This window comes from Balaenoptera musculus, chromosome 4 (assembly GCF_009873245.2).
Source record: "Balaenoptera musculus isolate JJ_BM4_2016_0621 chromosome 4, mBalMus1.pri.v3, whole genome shotgun sequence".
In the NCBI taxonomy this organism is placed as follows: Eukaryota; Metazoa; Chordata; class Mammalia; order Artiodactyla; family Balaenopteridae; genus Balaenoptera; species Balaenoptera musculus.
This window is the reverse complement of record NC_045788.1, coordinates 19,406,042-19,422,963: the sequence shown is the minus strand read 5'-3', so window position 1 is coordinate 19,422,963 and position 16,922 is coordinate 19,406,042. Positions and strand designations below refer to the sequence as shown.

General features: G+C 43.4%; 1 protein-coding gene across 8 annotated transcripts in view; it reads right to left on the bottom strand.

Annotated features, from left to right (window-relative positions):
• Positions 1 to 280: 280 nt before the first annotated feature.
• The window catches only part of ESYT3 (extended synaptotagmin 3), a 49,629-nt gene continuing 32,987 nt past the window's right edge, over positions 281 to 16,922 (bottom strand). Inside the window, exons 11-23 of one of the 8 annotated variants that reach the window (XR_005019695.1) lie at positions 16,280 to 16,328; positions 15,939 to 16,028; positions 15,435 to 15,497; positions 15,269 to 15,331; positions 14,644 to 14,712; positions 14,009 to 14,095; positions 13,149 to 13,298; positions 10,875 to 11,359; positions 10,081 to 10,179; positions 9,433 to 9,564; positions 2,975 to 3,051; positions 2,087 to 2,136; positions 281 to 1,742 (exon numbers count right to left, since the gene is read on the bottom strand). Coding sequence is in view for 7 of the 8 variants with exons in the window: in XM_036850397.1 (XP_036706292.1) it covers positions 1,706 to 1,742; positions 2,087 to 2,136; positions 2,975 to 3,080; positions 9,433 to 9,564; positions 10,081 to 10,179; positions 10,875 to 11,359; positions 13,149 to 13,298; positions 14,009 to 14,095; positions 14,644 to 14,712; positions 15,269 to 15,331; positions 15,435 to 15,497; positions 15,939 to 16,028; positions 16,280 to 16,328 (1,480 nt within the window). In the remaining variant the exon portion in view is untranslated. Of the gene's footprint in view, positions 1,743 to 2,086; positions 2,137 to 2,974; positions 3,081 to 9,432; positions 9,565 to 10,080; positions 10,180 to 10,874; positions 11,360 to 13,148; positions 13,299 to 14,008; positions 14,096 to 14,643; positions 14,713 to 15,268; positions 15,332 to 15,434; positions 15,498 to 15,938; positions 16,029 to 16,279; positions 16,329 to 16,922 lie in introns of those variants that run through there. The other 7 variants (XM_036850398.1, XM_036850397.1, XM_036850401.1 and 4 more) reach the window with 7 other exon arrangements.

Here is a 16,922-nt window from a genome sequence, read left to right as displayed (position 1 = left end):
TAAAGCTATGATTCATTCTCCACCCCACTGCAATCTGATTTGTGTTTCTGCTATTTCTTTTTAAAGTGGAGCATTAAATGTAAACCAACCCTTTCTATTTTTGTCAAGGTCTAAAAACATCCGTTTAGAAATATGAATACAGTTAACCTGACATTTGCAACAACAACAACAAAAAAATCCCTATCAGTGAGTGGCAAGTGAAAACAAGCTCAGGGCCCCACTGATTCTGCATTATGGTGAGTTGTATAATTATTTCATTATATATTACAGTGTAAAAATAATAGAAATAAAGTGTACAATAAATGTAATGCTCTTGAATCATCCTGAAGCCACCCCCTTCCCCGCCCCAGTCTGTGGAAAAATTATCTTCCATGAAACCGGTCCCTGGTGCCAAAAAAGTTGGGGACTGCTGCCCTAGGTGGGGGGAGAGGCCCTTTCAGTGTGGGGTGGCTTAACGGAGGAGGTGGGTTTGACATGGGCCTCTAAGAGGTGAGTAGGATTAGTAGGCAGGATATATTCGGACTATTCTGGAACAGAGCATCTGCACATGAATAAAGTAGCAGAAAACTGGAGACCTGATTATGTTAGGTCTGAAACACAAGGAGTGGGCTTGAATTTTGTAGAAAGCAGGAAATAATAATTTATAAGTGAGAGTAACATGACAAAAACTTTGTTTTAAGATGTTACCATTCTGCAGAAAAGTGGCAGTGAAGGCAGTGGTAGGGAGAGGAAACTGATGGCAGGGGGTACTGCCTGAGTAGATAAGTGAAAAGAGGATGTGACTCGACAACAGCTCTAGGAGTGTGAGAAAGGACAAGAATATGTGGTTTTATAAAGTCTGAAATGCAAAAGAGGCACTTGTTTAAATATACAATTTACATATTTTGCTTTTAACATGTTGTTTAGGTGAACCAGCCCTCTCTTAGAAGAGTGGAGCAGAATTCCCAAACCTATCTGAGAGAGATACAGAAAGCCCCTTGTTCTCTGGCACTGACACTCGGCAGCAGCCTCCAGTGCTCTATGGGAGTGCAGACGTAGACCTGGGTTTGAAAATCTCCTTGCATTTTCCTATGGAAATAATGCCAAATACTAGAGTTTGGTCCCAGGCCATCCCACACTGGAGTACTATCACTAACATTGTTGCCATCAGGAAAGTACATTTTAGTTCCAAATCAGATACATGAACAAACCTCCAGGCAGAGAAGTACCAGAGGTGGCAGCCAGCAGGGCTTAGGTAGAGTTAGCTCTTGGCACTTTTTGGTGGATCACTTTTTAGTCCCATAAAAGAAGCCTCCTCCCTTGGTCAGTCACTGCCCAGGAATACTGATAGCTGCTCCACAAACAGACCTCCCTCACCCTCTGTGTCTGAGACAGGACCCTTTTGGTGCATACATTCACGTGAGTCCTAAGTCAGTGAAAATTCACCACTGAGGTTCTGATAATTTGTTAGGCACAAATATGCCGCTTGTTTATGGATTTAAACAATTAAATCCAATCAAGAAAGAGTAGTTCTTGCTTCTACATGTGTTTACCTCTTCCTAATACTATCCAGTCATGCAGTTACATTGCACACAAGAATGTGTGTGTGTGTGTGTGTATATATATATATATGTATGTATGTATTTTTTTTAAATGGCTGCTCTGATTGAAGTTACAAAATATACATATATACACATTTAAAAAATAAAGATGTTGTTGTTCATCATCAATTTCTGGGCTGGCCATCTGGAGTCAGCTCATACCTGTAAGATAGTTGGGTTTGGACTTGTGTTAGTATTGAGAGTGTGCTGTGGCAACATCAGGACAGGTGGCCTAATCTACCCTACCTGGGCCTCTGTGGGACCAGCAGAACTCATCTCAGTAGGTTGGCTGGCCAGGGTTAAGACGAGAGCTTACAGAGGTCCTTTAGGTAAGTGAAATCTGTAGGCAGTAAAGCCTTAAGTAAAGGTGATAATGTCTCCTTGATAAACAAAGGAGCTGATATGTACTGAAAAGGGAAGAACTTTGGAGAGAGAATATGGGCAACTGTCTGAGACAATGTCTTGAGTAGCAGATTTAATGTGATAAAATGAAAGGGCTCACTTACCACTGTGAGAAGCCCTTATTCAGATCTTCTTTTGATAAGTCAATCAGTACCTAAACAAACACAAATAATCAGTTCCCTTCCCCAAAACTGCATTAAATGGAAACATATTGGGATAAATGAAATTGATCATAAAAAGGGCCTCCTTGAGCTTTGAGCAGGAGCTCTTTTTCCTTTGGCTTTCAATATGGAACCTTTCCAGAAGGACAGTACTGACACTGACCTCAGTGTCCTGGGAAAAGGTGAATTGCTGTTTGCAGTTGTACCTCAGAAATTTATTTATGAATGTGTTAGAGAGAACAGCTTGCCTTTACTCATGAACTGATCCAGAATTTTAAGCAAGACACCATAGTTTCCTCAGTAGTAAAAATGGGGATATCATCACGTACTTCACAGAAGTGGGCTTTTAAAAATGAGTATAAGAGGTGTTTATTAAAATACAACAACTACAGAGTGTACAAATATCATTCTTTTTTGTCTCTCCTTGGCATCTTCCTGAGGATTATATTTCCTTTACTTCTAACTTTAAGTAAAATCCCATTCACCACAAAAATCTTGACATAATGAGATCCAAGCTTCACACAATGCTGTATTTATCAAAACAATACTTAATACCATAGTAGAAGTTCAAATACTTGTGTAGTGATGAACTTGGATATTCAAGTTTGTTAAAATAGGGTTTATTATATTAATTTATATACTTCAGTTTCAAGAGTATTTTTTAAAAAGACACAAAACAAAAAGCCTCCCAGTGAGGCTATACCTTCCTTGAAGTCAGTTCTGGTAATAGCCAGATGATCCCATCAGAATTTCTGCAAGGGTGTGTTCCACCAGTGAACTCCAGTTAGCTACCAGGAGGGAAAGAATACCAAAAGTCCCTTTTGTACTTACTTTTCCTAGCTCCTTCCTTCTGTGTGAGCCAAGTGGCCTACTGTTTTTCACTGCGACGTCTAGTGACCTCTTCTTTACTTCATCCAAGGGAACAAAAAATTCAAATCTTTAAGGAGCAAAAAGTTAGGAAATGATATTTATATATTTTAATCATTTTCACTGAAAATCTCAAGTGTTCATCCATTTTCCTACCTTTAAAACAGAAGATATAGACTATTGAGAAGAGCATCTAGAACAGTACTGGGTTACAGCAGATACTCAATGCATCATTGTTATAGATAATCACTGTCCTGTGTTATATTCACAAACCCTGGAAGTGTCAAGAGGCTGTTTGCTTCTCTGAGAAGTTCCTTGAACTGTCGTGCTTTGGGGTTTGCTTCCTTCCTTCTCTGACTCTACTCTGGTTGTCACTCTTTCGGCTGCCCCTTCTCTCTCTGAACAGTGCCAGCTAAGGGCTAGGATGCTGAATAATTAGGTTTGCTGGAATTGCATGGAAAACAGTGGCCTTTTCCCACTTATGCCTGTGGAGTAAGGCAGAGGAATCTTAGTATACAAGCTTTGTCGTGGACTCATAAGATGCCTCTGGACTCCTTACTTTTCTGGTTTTTAAAAAAAAAAAATCTTCAAATTTTTTTAATTGAGTGAAAGATTCTTTAGATTCTATAGTGCTTCACACTTTTGAAAAGTTTGACACACATGATTCAGTATAATCCCATAATATCTTTTAATTTTTTAAATTGAGATATAAGTGACATGGCATTATTAGTTTCATGTTTACCATAATGATGTGATTTGGATATGTTGTGAAATGATCAGTCTAATTAACATCCATCACCATACATAGTTACAAAAAAAATTTTTTCTTGTGATGAGAACTTTCAAGATCCACTCTCCTAGCTACTTTCAAGTATGTAATACAGTATTATTAACTATAGTCACCATGCTGTACATTATAACCCCATGAATATTAATTTTATAACTGGAAATTTGTACCTTTTGACCCGTCATCTATTTCACACACACCCCAACCGCCACCTCTGGCAACCACCAATATGTTCTCTATATCCATAAGCTCGGGTTTTTTTGTTTGGTTGGTTTTTGGCACTTTTAGATTCCACATATAAGTGAGATCATAAGTAATTATCTTTTTCTGCCTTATTTAACTTAGCATAATGCCCTCAAGGTCTATCCATGTTGTTTCAAATGGCAAGATTTCATTCTTTTTCATGACTGAATAATATTCTATGGTATATATATATATATATATATATACCACATTTTAAAAAATCCATTCATCCATCAGTGGACATTTAGGTTGTTTCCATGTCTTGGCTATTGTAAATAATGCCACAGTGAACATGGGGGTACATATATCATTTTGAATTAGTGTTGTTTTATTTTGATAAATACCCAGAAATGGAATTGCTGGATTGTATGGTAGTTCTATTTTTGATTTTTTGAGGAACCTCCATGTTGTTTTCCATAGCAGCTGCCCCAATTTATGTTCCCACCAGCTGTGCCCAAGGGTTCGCTTTTCTCCACATCCTCAGCAACACTTGTTATTTCTTTTTGATAATAGCCATTCTGACAGGTGTGAGGTGATATTTCATCATGGTTTTGATTTGCATTTCCCTGATGATTAATGATGTTGAGCATCTTTTCATGTACCTACTGACCATCTGTATGTCTTCTTTGGAAAAATGTCTATTCAGAGCCTCTGCCCATTTTTTAATCAGATTGTTTGATTTTTTTGCTGTTGAGTTCTATGAGTTCTTTATAGATTTTGGATATTAACCACTTTTCCAATATATTATCTGAAAGTATGTTCTCCCATTCGGTAGGTTGTCTTTTCATTTTGTTGATGGTTTCCTTTGCTGTGCAGAAGCCTGTTAGTTTAATGTAGTCTCATGTAGTCTCACTTGTTTATTTTTGCTTTAGTCGCCTTTGGTTTTGGTGTCAAATCCAAAAAACCATTGCCAAGACTGATGTCAATGAGCTTAACCCACCTATGTTCACTTCTAAGAGTTGCAGAGTTTCAGCTCTTACTTTCAAGTCTTTAGTCCATTTTGAGTTAATTTTTGTGTCTAGTGTAAGATAGTGGTTGAATTTTATTCTGTTGCATGTGGCTGTCCAATTTTCCTAACACCACTTATTGAAGAGACTGTGCTTTCCCCCATTATACATTCTTGGCTCCTTTGCCATAAGTTAATCAGCTATACATGTGTGGACAAACGCAATCTACAGATTCAGTGCAATCAAAATTCCAATGGCATTTGTCACAGAAATAGAACAAACAATCCTAAGATTTGCGTGGCACCACAGAAGAGCCAAAGTAATCTTGAGACAGATGAACAAAGCTGGAGGCATCATGCTCCCTGATGCCTCCAGGCATCAAACTATATTACAAAGTTATAATAATCAAAACAGTATGGTTCTGGCATAAAAAGAGACAGATCAATGGGACCGAATAGACAGCTCAGAAATAATAATGTTTAACATTATTAATTCTTCCAATTCATGAGCATGATACATCGTTCCATCTGTTTGTGTTGTCTTCGATTTGTTTCATCAGCGTCTTATAGTTTTCAGAGTACAGGTCTCTTACCTCCTTAGTTAGATTTACTCCTAGATATTTTATTCCTTTTGATGCAATTGTAAATGGATTTTCTTAATTTCTCTGATAGTTTGTTGTCAGCGTATAGAAATGCAACAGATTTCTGTATATTAATTTTGTATCCTGCAATGTTACTGAATTCATTTATTAGTTCTAATAGGCTTTTGGTGACATCTTCAGGATTTTCTTTATAAAGCATCACGTCATCTTTAAACAGTGACAGTTTTACTTCTCCCTTTGGATTCCTTTTTTTTTTTTTTCCTTGTCTGATTGCTGTGGCTAGTACTTCCAATAATATGTTTAAACCTGGTAAGAGTGGGCATCCTTGTCTGAGGGTAGTGCTTGTCTTGTAAAATGAGTTTTGCAAGTGTTTCCTTTTCTGTATTTTGGAAGAGTTTGGGGATGACTGGTGTTAATTCTTCTTTGAATATTTGGTAGAATTCACTAGTGAAGCTGTGTGGTCCTGGACCTGTTTGTTGGGAGATTTTTGATTACTGATTCAAACTTCTTACTAGTAATCAGTCTGTTCAGATTTTCTGTTTCTTCATTATTCAGTCTTGGTAGGTTGTATCTTTCTAGGAATTTATCCTTTTCTTCTAGGTTATCTAATTTGTTGGCGTATAACTATTCATAGTAGTCTCTTACCCTTTGTATTTCTGTGGTATCGATTTTTTTTTTTTTTAAATAAATTTATTTATTTATTTATTTATTTTTGGCTGTGTTGGGTCTCCATTTCTGTGCAAGGGCTTTCTCTAGTTGTGGCAAGCGGGGGCCACTCTTCATCGCGGTGCGCGGGCCTCTCACTGTCACGGCCTCTCTTGTTGCGGAGCACAGGCTTCAGACGCGCAGGCTCAGTAGTTGTGGCTCACTGGCTTAGTTGCTCCGCGGCATGTGGGATCTTCCCAGACCAGGGCTCGAACCCGTGTCCCCTGCATTGGCAGGCAGATTCTCAACCACTGCGCCACCAGGGAAGCCCTGTGGTATCGATTTTTACAGTTCCTCTTTTCTCTTTTATATCCTCTTTTTTTCTTGGTGAGTCTAGCTAAAGGTTTATCAATTTTGTTTATCTTTTCAAAGAACCAGCTCTAAGTTTCATTGATTTTTTTTTTCTATTGTCTTTTTAGTCTCTATTTCCACTCTATTTGAACTTTATTTCCTTCCTTCTGCTGACTTTGGACTTTATTCTTCTTTTTCTTATTCCTTGAGGCGTAAAGTTAGGTTGTTTATTTGAGATTTTTCTTATTTCTTACTTATTTTTCTTGTTTATGATATATGCATTTATTGCTATGAAATTCCTTCTTAGAACTGCTTTTGCTGCATCCCATAAATTTTATGTTACATTTCCATTTTCTTTGTCTGAAGGTATTTTTTGATTTCTTGATATAATTTCAATCTTCTTAAATTTATTAAGACTTGTGGCAGCCTAGTATATGATCTATCCTGGAGAATGTTCTATATGCACTTGAGAAGAATGTGTATTCTGCTGCTTTTGGATGGACTGTTCTTTGTATATGTTAAGTTCATCTGGTATAACATGTCATATACAGCTTATGTTTCCTTATTGAATTTGTCTGGATGATCTATCCTTTGATGAAAGTAGGGTATTAAAGTACCCTACTATTATTATTTTATTGCTATCTATGTCTCCCTTTAGGTCTGTGAATATTTGCTTTATGTATTTAGGTGCTCTTAGGTTGGGTACATAAATATGTACAAATACTATATCCTCTTGTTGGATTGACCCCTTTATCATTATGTAATGCCCTTGTCTTTTATTACAGTCTTTGTTTTAAAGTCTGTTTTGTCTAATATAAGTATAGCAACACCTTGGCTTTCTTTCAGTTTTTATTTGCATGGAATATCTTTTTCCATCCTTCACTTTCTGTCTGTGTGCATCTTTAGATCTGAAGTGAGTCTCTTGTAGGCAGCATATAGATGGGTCTTGGTTTTTTTTTAATCCACTTAGCCACTCTCTTTTGATTGGAGAATTTAGTCCATTTCCATTTAAAGTAATTATTGATAGGTATGTACTTATTGCTATTTTATTAATTTTTTACTGGCTGTTTTGTAGATCCTCTGTTCCTTTTTTCTTCTCTTGCTCTCTTCCTTTGTGGTTTGATGACTTTAGTGGTATGCTTAGATTCCTTTTTCTTTATCATTTGTGTACCTACTATAGGTTTTTGCTTTGTGCTTACCATTAGGCTTACATATGACAACTTACAACAGTCTATTTTAAGTTGATAACTTAAGTGTGAATGCATTTTAGGGGCTTCCCTGGTGGCGCAGTGGTTAAGAATCCACCTGCCAATGCAGGGGGCACAGGTTTGAGCCCTGGTCCTGGAAGATCCCACATGCTGCAGAGCAACTAAGCCCATGCGCCACAACTACTAAACCCACGCACCTAGAGCCTGTGTTCCACAACAAGAGAAGCTTAAAGAAATCACTCGTAAGCTGGTTTAGTGATGGTGAACTCCTTTAGCTTTTGCTTGTCTGGAAAGCTCTCCTTCAATTCTGAATGATAACTTTCCCTGGTAGAGTATTTTTGGTTGGAAGTGTTTTCCTTTCAGCACTTTGAATATTGTGCCACTCCATTCTGGCCTGCAAAGTTTCTGCTGATAGTCTTATAGGGGGGCTCCCTGTAATGTAACTACTTGTTTTTCTCTTGCTGTTTTTAAGATTCTCTCCTTGTCTTTAACTTTAGAGATTTTAATTATAATGTATATGGTATGAGTCATGTACTCAACAAGAGACCTCTGAACTCCTTACTTCTAGGTTTACATTTAAGAGGGAGGTTGCCAAGTCTGCCTCGTAGATAATCCAGGCATATCTTGCTGTTACAATTTTGAGAGAGAATTACTAACAGATTAGGTTTGTCACAAAAGTCAACCTCCTTTGTTCCCACATAGCAATTTTGACATCCTTTTATAATTGTGTCAGAGCTCTCTGAAGGCAACATCTTTCACCTGTGTGGCTGTAGAATATAGGATGGTGCCTGGTATGTAGAGTGTTCAATAAATACTGAATGAATGTATTCTCTCTCCCCCACACTCTTTCATGATATCGATGAACTCAAAATGTAGCTTTTGAAGGAATATATTAGTCATTAGACATGGCCCAAAAAGGACTCAGTACAACTCTTTTCAAAATGAGTAGTTATTGACCAAGATAAGAGGAAACCAACATTATTAGATGTATCTTCCTAGGCTGGCTAGCAATGTCTTCTCTTAGGATCCCACAGCAAAAAGAAGCAATGATGAGATTCTGACTTCCATACCTTGTGATCAACTTGAAATCAAGAATTAGAATATTACGGTTAAGACTTGCCACCACAGACCCATCACAAGCAAGAAATGTGATTAGACTCTGTCTGCTGGTTTGTCCCCAAGGACATGGGTGGACACGTGAAGGGAGGGTATCTGTTCTACCTGCCACCTGTGCTTTGTTGCGGGTGGGAAGACAGGCCAAAGAGCTTGGAACTTTGGAGGAAATTTTAGGTCCTTAGGTTCAAGGTGTGTTTACTTTTGATTGAAAGAAAACATATTTGACCAGATTCAAATCCTTTTACTGCCAAAGAGGCTTCATTTAAAGAGAAAGAGTATGGAACATTTCATAATCAGGAGCACTTTAGTACCTGTGGACAAGAAAAGTGGGTAGCTGTTTTGCTAAACTTCCCTGGCAGTCCTTTTCTCTCACTAAAGTATAGAAGCTTTATGAAAGCATAGACTGTGTAGTCCTGTTCAACCCCAGCCCTTCCCAGCATCTGGCAGCTGCCAGGTACACGGGAGGTGCTCAGCAAATACTCGAGCGGCTGAGGCACTCTAGGCAGGCCACCTGGGCCACTTACGTCTCATCAAACAGGGGATCCAGGGTCTTCCGCTTCACTGAGGTCTTCTTACGACTCGCCCACCTCCTTTCTGGCAACAAGTAGACACGGACGTAGGGATCAGCTCCACTGCTGGAACAGGGCATCAGGTTTCTGATTTGGTTTCAAAGACATTAAAGAAAAAAGACCCCTGGTTTTGAAATACTGAAAATACTCATTTAGAGAAAGCTGTACTATCCATACAGCTTTAGATGGCCTTGAGGATAAAAATGCCCTGCAGTCTAGACCAAAAAAAGCAAAAGTCTGCAGAATTCGGAGGACATCAGATGCATGGTTTTGTAAACATGCATTTTGTAAAGTTGGGTGTAGAGCCAAGTACCATTCCATCTGAAGGAAGTTGAAGATTCTCACTTGAGAAAATGTCCTGGCTCCAAACCACCCCAGACAATTTTGCAGTGGTTGTGTCTGAGCAAAGCCCTTGGCTCTGGAGCCCATCAGCACCATTGAGGATCTGTTACAGCATGCAGGCCTTCAAACCTCATTCCTTCCAAATGTCTACCTTGTCTACCTTGGGGCTGCCTGCCCCTGCCACTGCTCCAAGTGCCCCCACTCTGATTTTGGTCACCTGATGCTCTCAAATAACCTTTCCTGGCCCTAGCATCCCTTTACCTGCAGCCGTTGATTAGCACGCTGAGACAGTGCTGCAGACACACATAGCGCACCGTGAGCTGGATCTCACCCAGCCCCTGATGCCTGAGATCCTCGTCTCTGTAAAGAAAGGCCTTGTCATTCCTCTTGCCATTACAAGTGCTGGCCTCTCCCCGCACCCCCAAGAAGCATGTAAGTTAATAAAATAATTCTCAGTAAGGTTCCTTTTAGTTGGAAGTCAGTTCTATCCAGCATTCATGTAAAATGATCCTACTTCACAGTAGGAAAAGCATGGCACAGTAGGAAGAACCCTGGAGAGCAGCATCTGCTTTTATACTATGATTTCTTGTGGAACCTTGGGTGAGTTATTTGACCTTTATGATAGTAAGTTCTATCTTGTAGGGTTATCGTGAAGATCAAATTAAGTAACATGCTAAGCCCGGAGTCAACATTTAATAAATGTAAGCCACTGATTATATAATTCCACATTCTAAGCTTTCCATACCATCCCAGTATAAATAACTCTTTAGAATTCAGTGTATGTTTCTGCTGTAAGGAACCTTAACAACTGAAGTCCAACATCTATTTTATAGTTGGTGTGTAGCTAGAGCCACATGAGACTTTTTGGCATGTGCACACGTGCTTTCTCTCTCCCCAGCCTGTGTTCTTTCTATCTCACCATGCTGCCTCTCATGAAGCCATTTTGTGAAAAACCAGAACTTGCACAGAAAAGTAAGTTCATATCTACTTTTCCATCCAGGGAGGTATTTTTCATGCAGGTCATTTTAGAAAAGATTAAGCAGAGAGGTGCATACTCAGTGTTGAGGCTGACATCTGTCAGGTCAAAGCAGGAAGAGGCCAGGGAGTTGAGCGAGGACATGCTGGAAGCCAGCCTCTTGGGTGGCCATGCGAATAGGGAGGCAGGGCATTTCATGGGTCTGGGTGACTTGACGGGCCCCGGACAGTGGGGGCCTGGGACAGCCAGGAAGATGGTGGACACACTCTTCTTCTCCCCCATGGGTGCACAGAACCCTCTGGCTCTGTCCTTGCCTTTGGGCTCTGGGCCCATCTCTTGAAGTGTGGGCTTGGTGGCACTGGTGGTGGCTGTGGTGCTTTTGGAGGCTTGCTTGATATCAGAAACAGGGTCTCGAGGGCATGGCAAATCTGCAGGGCCCTTTCCCTGCGGTGGGGCTCTGGGGCCCTGGTTGGTGGCAGCCTTCTTAATGAGCAGAGGGCCTTTCTTTAGGGCTTCAGGTCCTGTGTATGGGCTTCCCAGCTCTCGTTCTTCCAAGTGCAGGAACTGTAAGCAGATGACAGGGTGGTTTATGGGCTGGGCACACCACTACCACTCTCTCCCCCTCTGCTCTCACCTTAACCTCTGGGAAGTGGTTCCTTCTCTTTTCTGGAAGGAACAGTTTTCTCAAAACTCAGTTCCTTCCTGACTCCCCAATCCAATGGATTTTTACCCCCAGACCATATCTTTTTACCCCTAGACCATATCTTCCTTAACCTCTCTGCCCCTGGCTCACTCTGACCAGACCTTCTGTCTTTTCCCTTCCTCCTGCCTCACCAGTCTTCATGAAGACTTGGTTCTGATCCCCTTTTCTCTATGCACTGGTACTGGATGCTGGAGACCTGGCCAATTCTCACAGCATGCACTTCCCCTCGGCGCAGAGGACTCCCAGATCTACACCTCCAGTCTTGCCCTCACCTTAACCTTCATATAGATCACCAGCTGCCTTCTGGATATGGTCATTTCTAGCTGTCACCTTATTTACCATTGCTTTCCCTAAAATGTGTTTCCTATCCAGACACACCCCTGTGCTCGTAGCACCAGAGTTTCAAACCTCAGCCATTGTGTCTCTCCTTCCCCTTTTCCCATCAGTCATTAAGACTCTTCCTAGGAACTTCCATTTCCAGCAATAAGGCGATCAAAATATTCTGAAAAACCTCTTGTTAGGAATGCTCAATAAAAATGAAACAAACATACTTTTAAATGCATAGCCAAATTCACAAGAAAGTAAGGAAAATCCTTAGGTTAAAAAAAAAGAGAGAGAAAACAACTGAAAAATAAAGGTTAACTTTCCCGGGGTCATTTATCAACCATGGACTCCAAGGGGTTTGGAGAAGAGACCTAGGGTCAGAGTAGGACCCATGAAGGTGGGATATCTTTAGTGAAAAAGTAGTCTAGGATAAATAAACATTTCACCCACCAGCAAAGATTGATGACAAGAATATATCTATCTCAGCCTGTACTCTGGTTGGGGGAAATAGTCTTTCATGAGAATCTGGCACCTTATAGCCTGTCTCCTATAAATTTTGGGTTCATATTTATACCACCCATGGGGTTTTGAAACCGAAAGTTTGAAAATTAACATAAAAGTGGACTCAGGTGTGTAATGTTCCTGAGGTGCTTGGTTGCAGCCAAAGCAGAACTTCCTTGGACGTGAACAACCTCAATCCCGGTCACAAAGGTAACACTGAACATATGTCTGCAACCCAAGTTACCAAACGTAGAAATGAATCGCCATGAAAAAGCATCAGCAGACATAACAGACATCAAAATTTAACTACCAAGATCTTCAGATAATAGAATTAACATACATTTTAAGTATTTTCAAATGATTAAAGATGGGATAGAATCATGAGACGATAATAAAACACAAAAAAGAAAAGACATTGTAGATATGGAAAAGATAAAGTGAAAGATGAAGAATAGCCTTTGAAACAAAAACTGGGAACAGGTTAAACAGCAGGTTAGGCATAGCCAAAGAAAGAATTAGTGGTCTGGAAGACAGGTCTGAGGAAATTAGAATGTAGCACCCAAAGATAAAGAGATGGAAAATATGAAGGTGAGATCAGGTTAAGCCATGGAGATGATGATAAGGTCCAACATAATAGAAGGAATTGTAGAAGGAGGGATTAAAAGATTAGGAGAGGCAATATTTGAAGAGAAAATGGCTGACAATATTCTGAAATTGATAAAAAATATGAATCCATCTCCTAGCTTCTTCCCAACACAGTGCAGATACTTAGTGCTGGGGCAGACCACCCCCTGCCTACCCTGGGGGAAAAGGGGAGAGGTTTACCCGAAGCACCAGCCTCATGGAGATAAGGCTGTCCAGGCCTGAGTGGTCCAGCTGGAAGCGCTGCTCGAGGGTAAGGTCTGCACAGGGGAGAATCTGGCACAGGGGGAACTCCAGCACTCCTAGGGCACATTCTTGGTCATCATCAAGCACCTGGGCAGTGGGCCAGTCACAAAACAAGAGGATAACCAAGTCCCACCCTCACCAGCCTACTCTCTGGGCTCCAGCCAAGACTGAGTTCACTTCAGTAAGTATGTTCTGTGTTTCTTTTGGCCTCTGGCCCTGTTCTGAAAACTGGAAATGGGACCAGGCCTGGTCCCTGCCTTCAGTCAGGGCAAGAGAGTGACTCAGGGTAGAGGCAACTATGATCTGTATGAGGCAAGCCTGTCAAATGCCGGGGCCATCAGGGCTTTAGGGACTGATGAGCTGTGCTGCTCTATGATGGGACTTCCAGGCAGGGCTGAGGGTCCCCAAAGACCCCAGTTCTACTACTTGTTGGTCATGAGATCTTGGACAAGTCATCATTTGAGCCTCTATTTGCTCAGGTGTAAAGAAGATCTCTCTCTTCCACAGATCTTTTTTTAAAGAAGTACATCATCATTAATGTCCTGAGTAGATTCCAACCCAGGCCACGCTGGGTGCTAGGTAACAACTGGAGAGACTCTGGCAGGGAGCACCAAGGGACCTGAGGGTTTGTCCTTCCACAACCTACTACCCAGTGACCTTGGTCACCAGGCTCACGAATACGTGGGCCCTCAGTATCCTCTCCTGACTTTACTGCCGGGGGAGCCTGCTCAAGCCCCCTACCCCTCCTAGCTTAGATGCCTCTTAGCTCTGTTCCAAGAGCCCAACTTCAAGCAAACCTTCAGATGCAGCTGTTCAGTGGCCACGTTGTGCACAAAGAAGGAGAACACCTGGCTCCACACAGGGTCCTTGCTGTGGGGACAGGTCTGGGGACAGGAGAGGGAGAGATCACTGAAGGGTCAAGTTGGGCAGGGCAGGATACCAGCGCCCTCTGCTCTCATTCTGGCCCCCTGGTGCCATTGGGAGCCTTCTCTGTGTCCGCCCAGGGATAGACCCAAGCACACTACAGCTTGTGGGAGGCACTAGGGCAGGGCAGTCAGGCCCAAAGGCAAGGAGAGTTTGCCAGGAAATCTCACAGGGGCTGAAATCCTACCAGCATTAGAGCTCACTTCCAGGGGGACTTTTGCTGCTGGGGGTGGGGGAAAGGACATAGGCGTAGAGCCGTGCCTAAGCTTGAACTCTAGTTCTTCTGCTTTCTAGCCCTTAGGTGAGTCACTGATCTCTGCCTCCAGATTCTTGAACTGTGGAACTATCTTGTGAGGTTATTTTGAAGACAGAATAATATAAAGTGCCTATCGTGTGCCGGCACCTACTAGGCATGCAGTGTAAGCGAATTCCCTTTTGCTTCTCTCCCTGAAGTGTTGGGGCACCTGCCCATTTCCTTAGTCCTCGGCTACACGCCAAGCTGTCTTACCTTGCTCAGGTGTGTCTTCTTGCCTACAGATAGCTTGACATAGGAAGAAGGGTCTCTGCTGACTTTATTCTGTGAGGGGACAAATCCACAAAATGGAGGTGGCACCCACAGTGCCAACTTGAGACCCTGCCTCTCAACCCTCAGGAGCATTGGTGGGACCTGAGGCCACCCAACCACTTCCCTTTGAGAGAAGGCTCCCCTGGTGCTCCCAGGAGCCCCGGGCTACCATCACTGTGCCAGCACCTAGACAGGGTTGACCCCAGGGGGAGCTTCCGAGTTAAAGATGGGAGGCCTGGCTGGGCACAGGCCCTTGTTCCCTAGAGCTGTGGAGACAGACAGGGTGCAGTTGAGTTCTGGCTCCCCCTTAGCTGTGTGACACAAGCACTTAGCTTTCCGGGTCCTATTTTTAAAATGGCAATAAAAATGGACACACGGCCACCATGGGGCTCAAGCATAGCAGATGTGGGGATGAGCTGCCTAGCCCGGTGCCCGGCTCACTGTAGACTCATTGAACGGCGGCACTCATTGGCCCCGGGCTGTGTGTGCACGGCGTCGCCCAGCAGACGTGGGGCTGTGGTTACTCTGGGGAAAAGGAGCTGTGACTTGCTTTCACACCCACACTTACCCTGGCAAATCTGGAGAGCTTTTTGGCTCGATAGTCACCATTTAGGTAGTCAAAAGGGTTTCTCTGCAGCACGAGAAGAACAGGGTGAATGAGCAACACGTGGACATTTGAAAGTGACGGGCACAAGGCAGGGTGTGTGTGACACTCTGGCTGTGTCACCACTCACCGGCAGGTTGCAGGCGCTCTCCAAGAAGACCACGAGAATGGCAGTGGAAAAACTACCATGGTCCTACAAGCAGACACAGACCCTCACTAGGTGCCCCCAGCAGCAGGAGACACAGACTGGTTTAGGAGAAGCCTCTTCATGCCTGAAGAGCCAGCCCTTGCCCTCCAGACTGGCCATACCCTCCCTCACAACCTAGCTCTTTGCTGAGGCTGAAAATACAACTGCAGCATGACAGACTCAAGTCAGAACTGGTGGACTCCCCTATGAACTGGGCTGACGGGCACTAACAGAGCGTTTAAGGATCCCATCCGCCCTGTGTGGAGATGAGGGCTGAGGGACGTGCTCCCCAGAAGGTGGGGCTGGCTGGAGGACTCTGGGGGCAAGATCTGTGGCTTCAGCTCGCTAGCCCCCTCCCTGCCTCCCCACACAGCTCTCACATGGACCAGACCTGCCACAGGTTCCCCCCTCCACCTTCTGCCAGGGAGCCCGACAGCCCGCACTCACCTCCATCACAGCTTCCGGGTCTGTGATCAGTGAAAGCCACTCCAGCCTCAGGTGCAGCTGCCCGCTCCTTGTGTCCTTCAGGGCAAACCACTGCAGGGGGAGGGGGAGGGGGAGGGGGAGGAGGGCTTGGGGAAGGGCCAATGGGACGCTACTGACTCTCTTCAGGCAGCTCAGTTCTGGGACCCAGCAGGGCCCTAATAGGGGCTTCAGGGAAGAGGTGAACCAGCCCAGACAGGGTAGGCTCTGGACTAGGAGAGGTGGTTATGGAAGGACAGAAGTACTACACTTCGGGATGGAAATGATGCTGTCCACAAGGAGGGGTTTGCAGGCACCAACTCTACCTCATCCACCACTCTGTTGGTCATGACGTCCCCGAGGCAGATCTGCAGGCTGGAATACACAGGGAGCGGAAAGTCAGCTCAGCCCAGAGGCAGGACAAGCAGCAGGCGTGGAGGCCCACTCTGAAATCGATTTTGAAATATCTGAGTGGGACCCTCAAGACAGAGGACCTGATTCATCCCAAGAATGAATGGGAGACCACTTGGAGCTCAAGCAAAGGAAGGACTGTCTGACCGTCGGGGCTGCTCCCACTGGGCATGCTGCCCGGGCAGGCAGGCGGCTCTGATCCCAGAGGGGAATAAGCAGACACTGCTGGACACACTGGCTCTGGATTGCTCAATGAGGGTGCTATTGGCATTTGGGCTGGGATGAGTCTTCACTGTGCAGAACTGCCCATGCATTGCAGGAATTTAGCCTCCCTGTCCTGTGTCCTCTAAATGCCAGTGGCACCACCTCCCGCAGTCATTGTAATAACCCAAAATGCCCCTCCATTTCCAAAACTGGCCCAGATGCCCTCCGGGGCTACGTATAGTTGGCATGTGTGTGAGAGGCGGTAATACATTCACGGCGTGCCTTCCGCCTCGCCCGACCCAAGCCCAACTGGAGGGTCCTGAGAGCCAGAGGGGAAATTAATTCCATGTATCT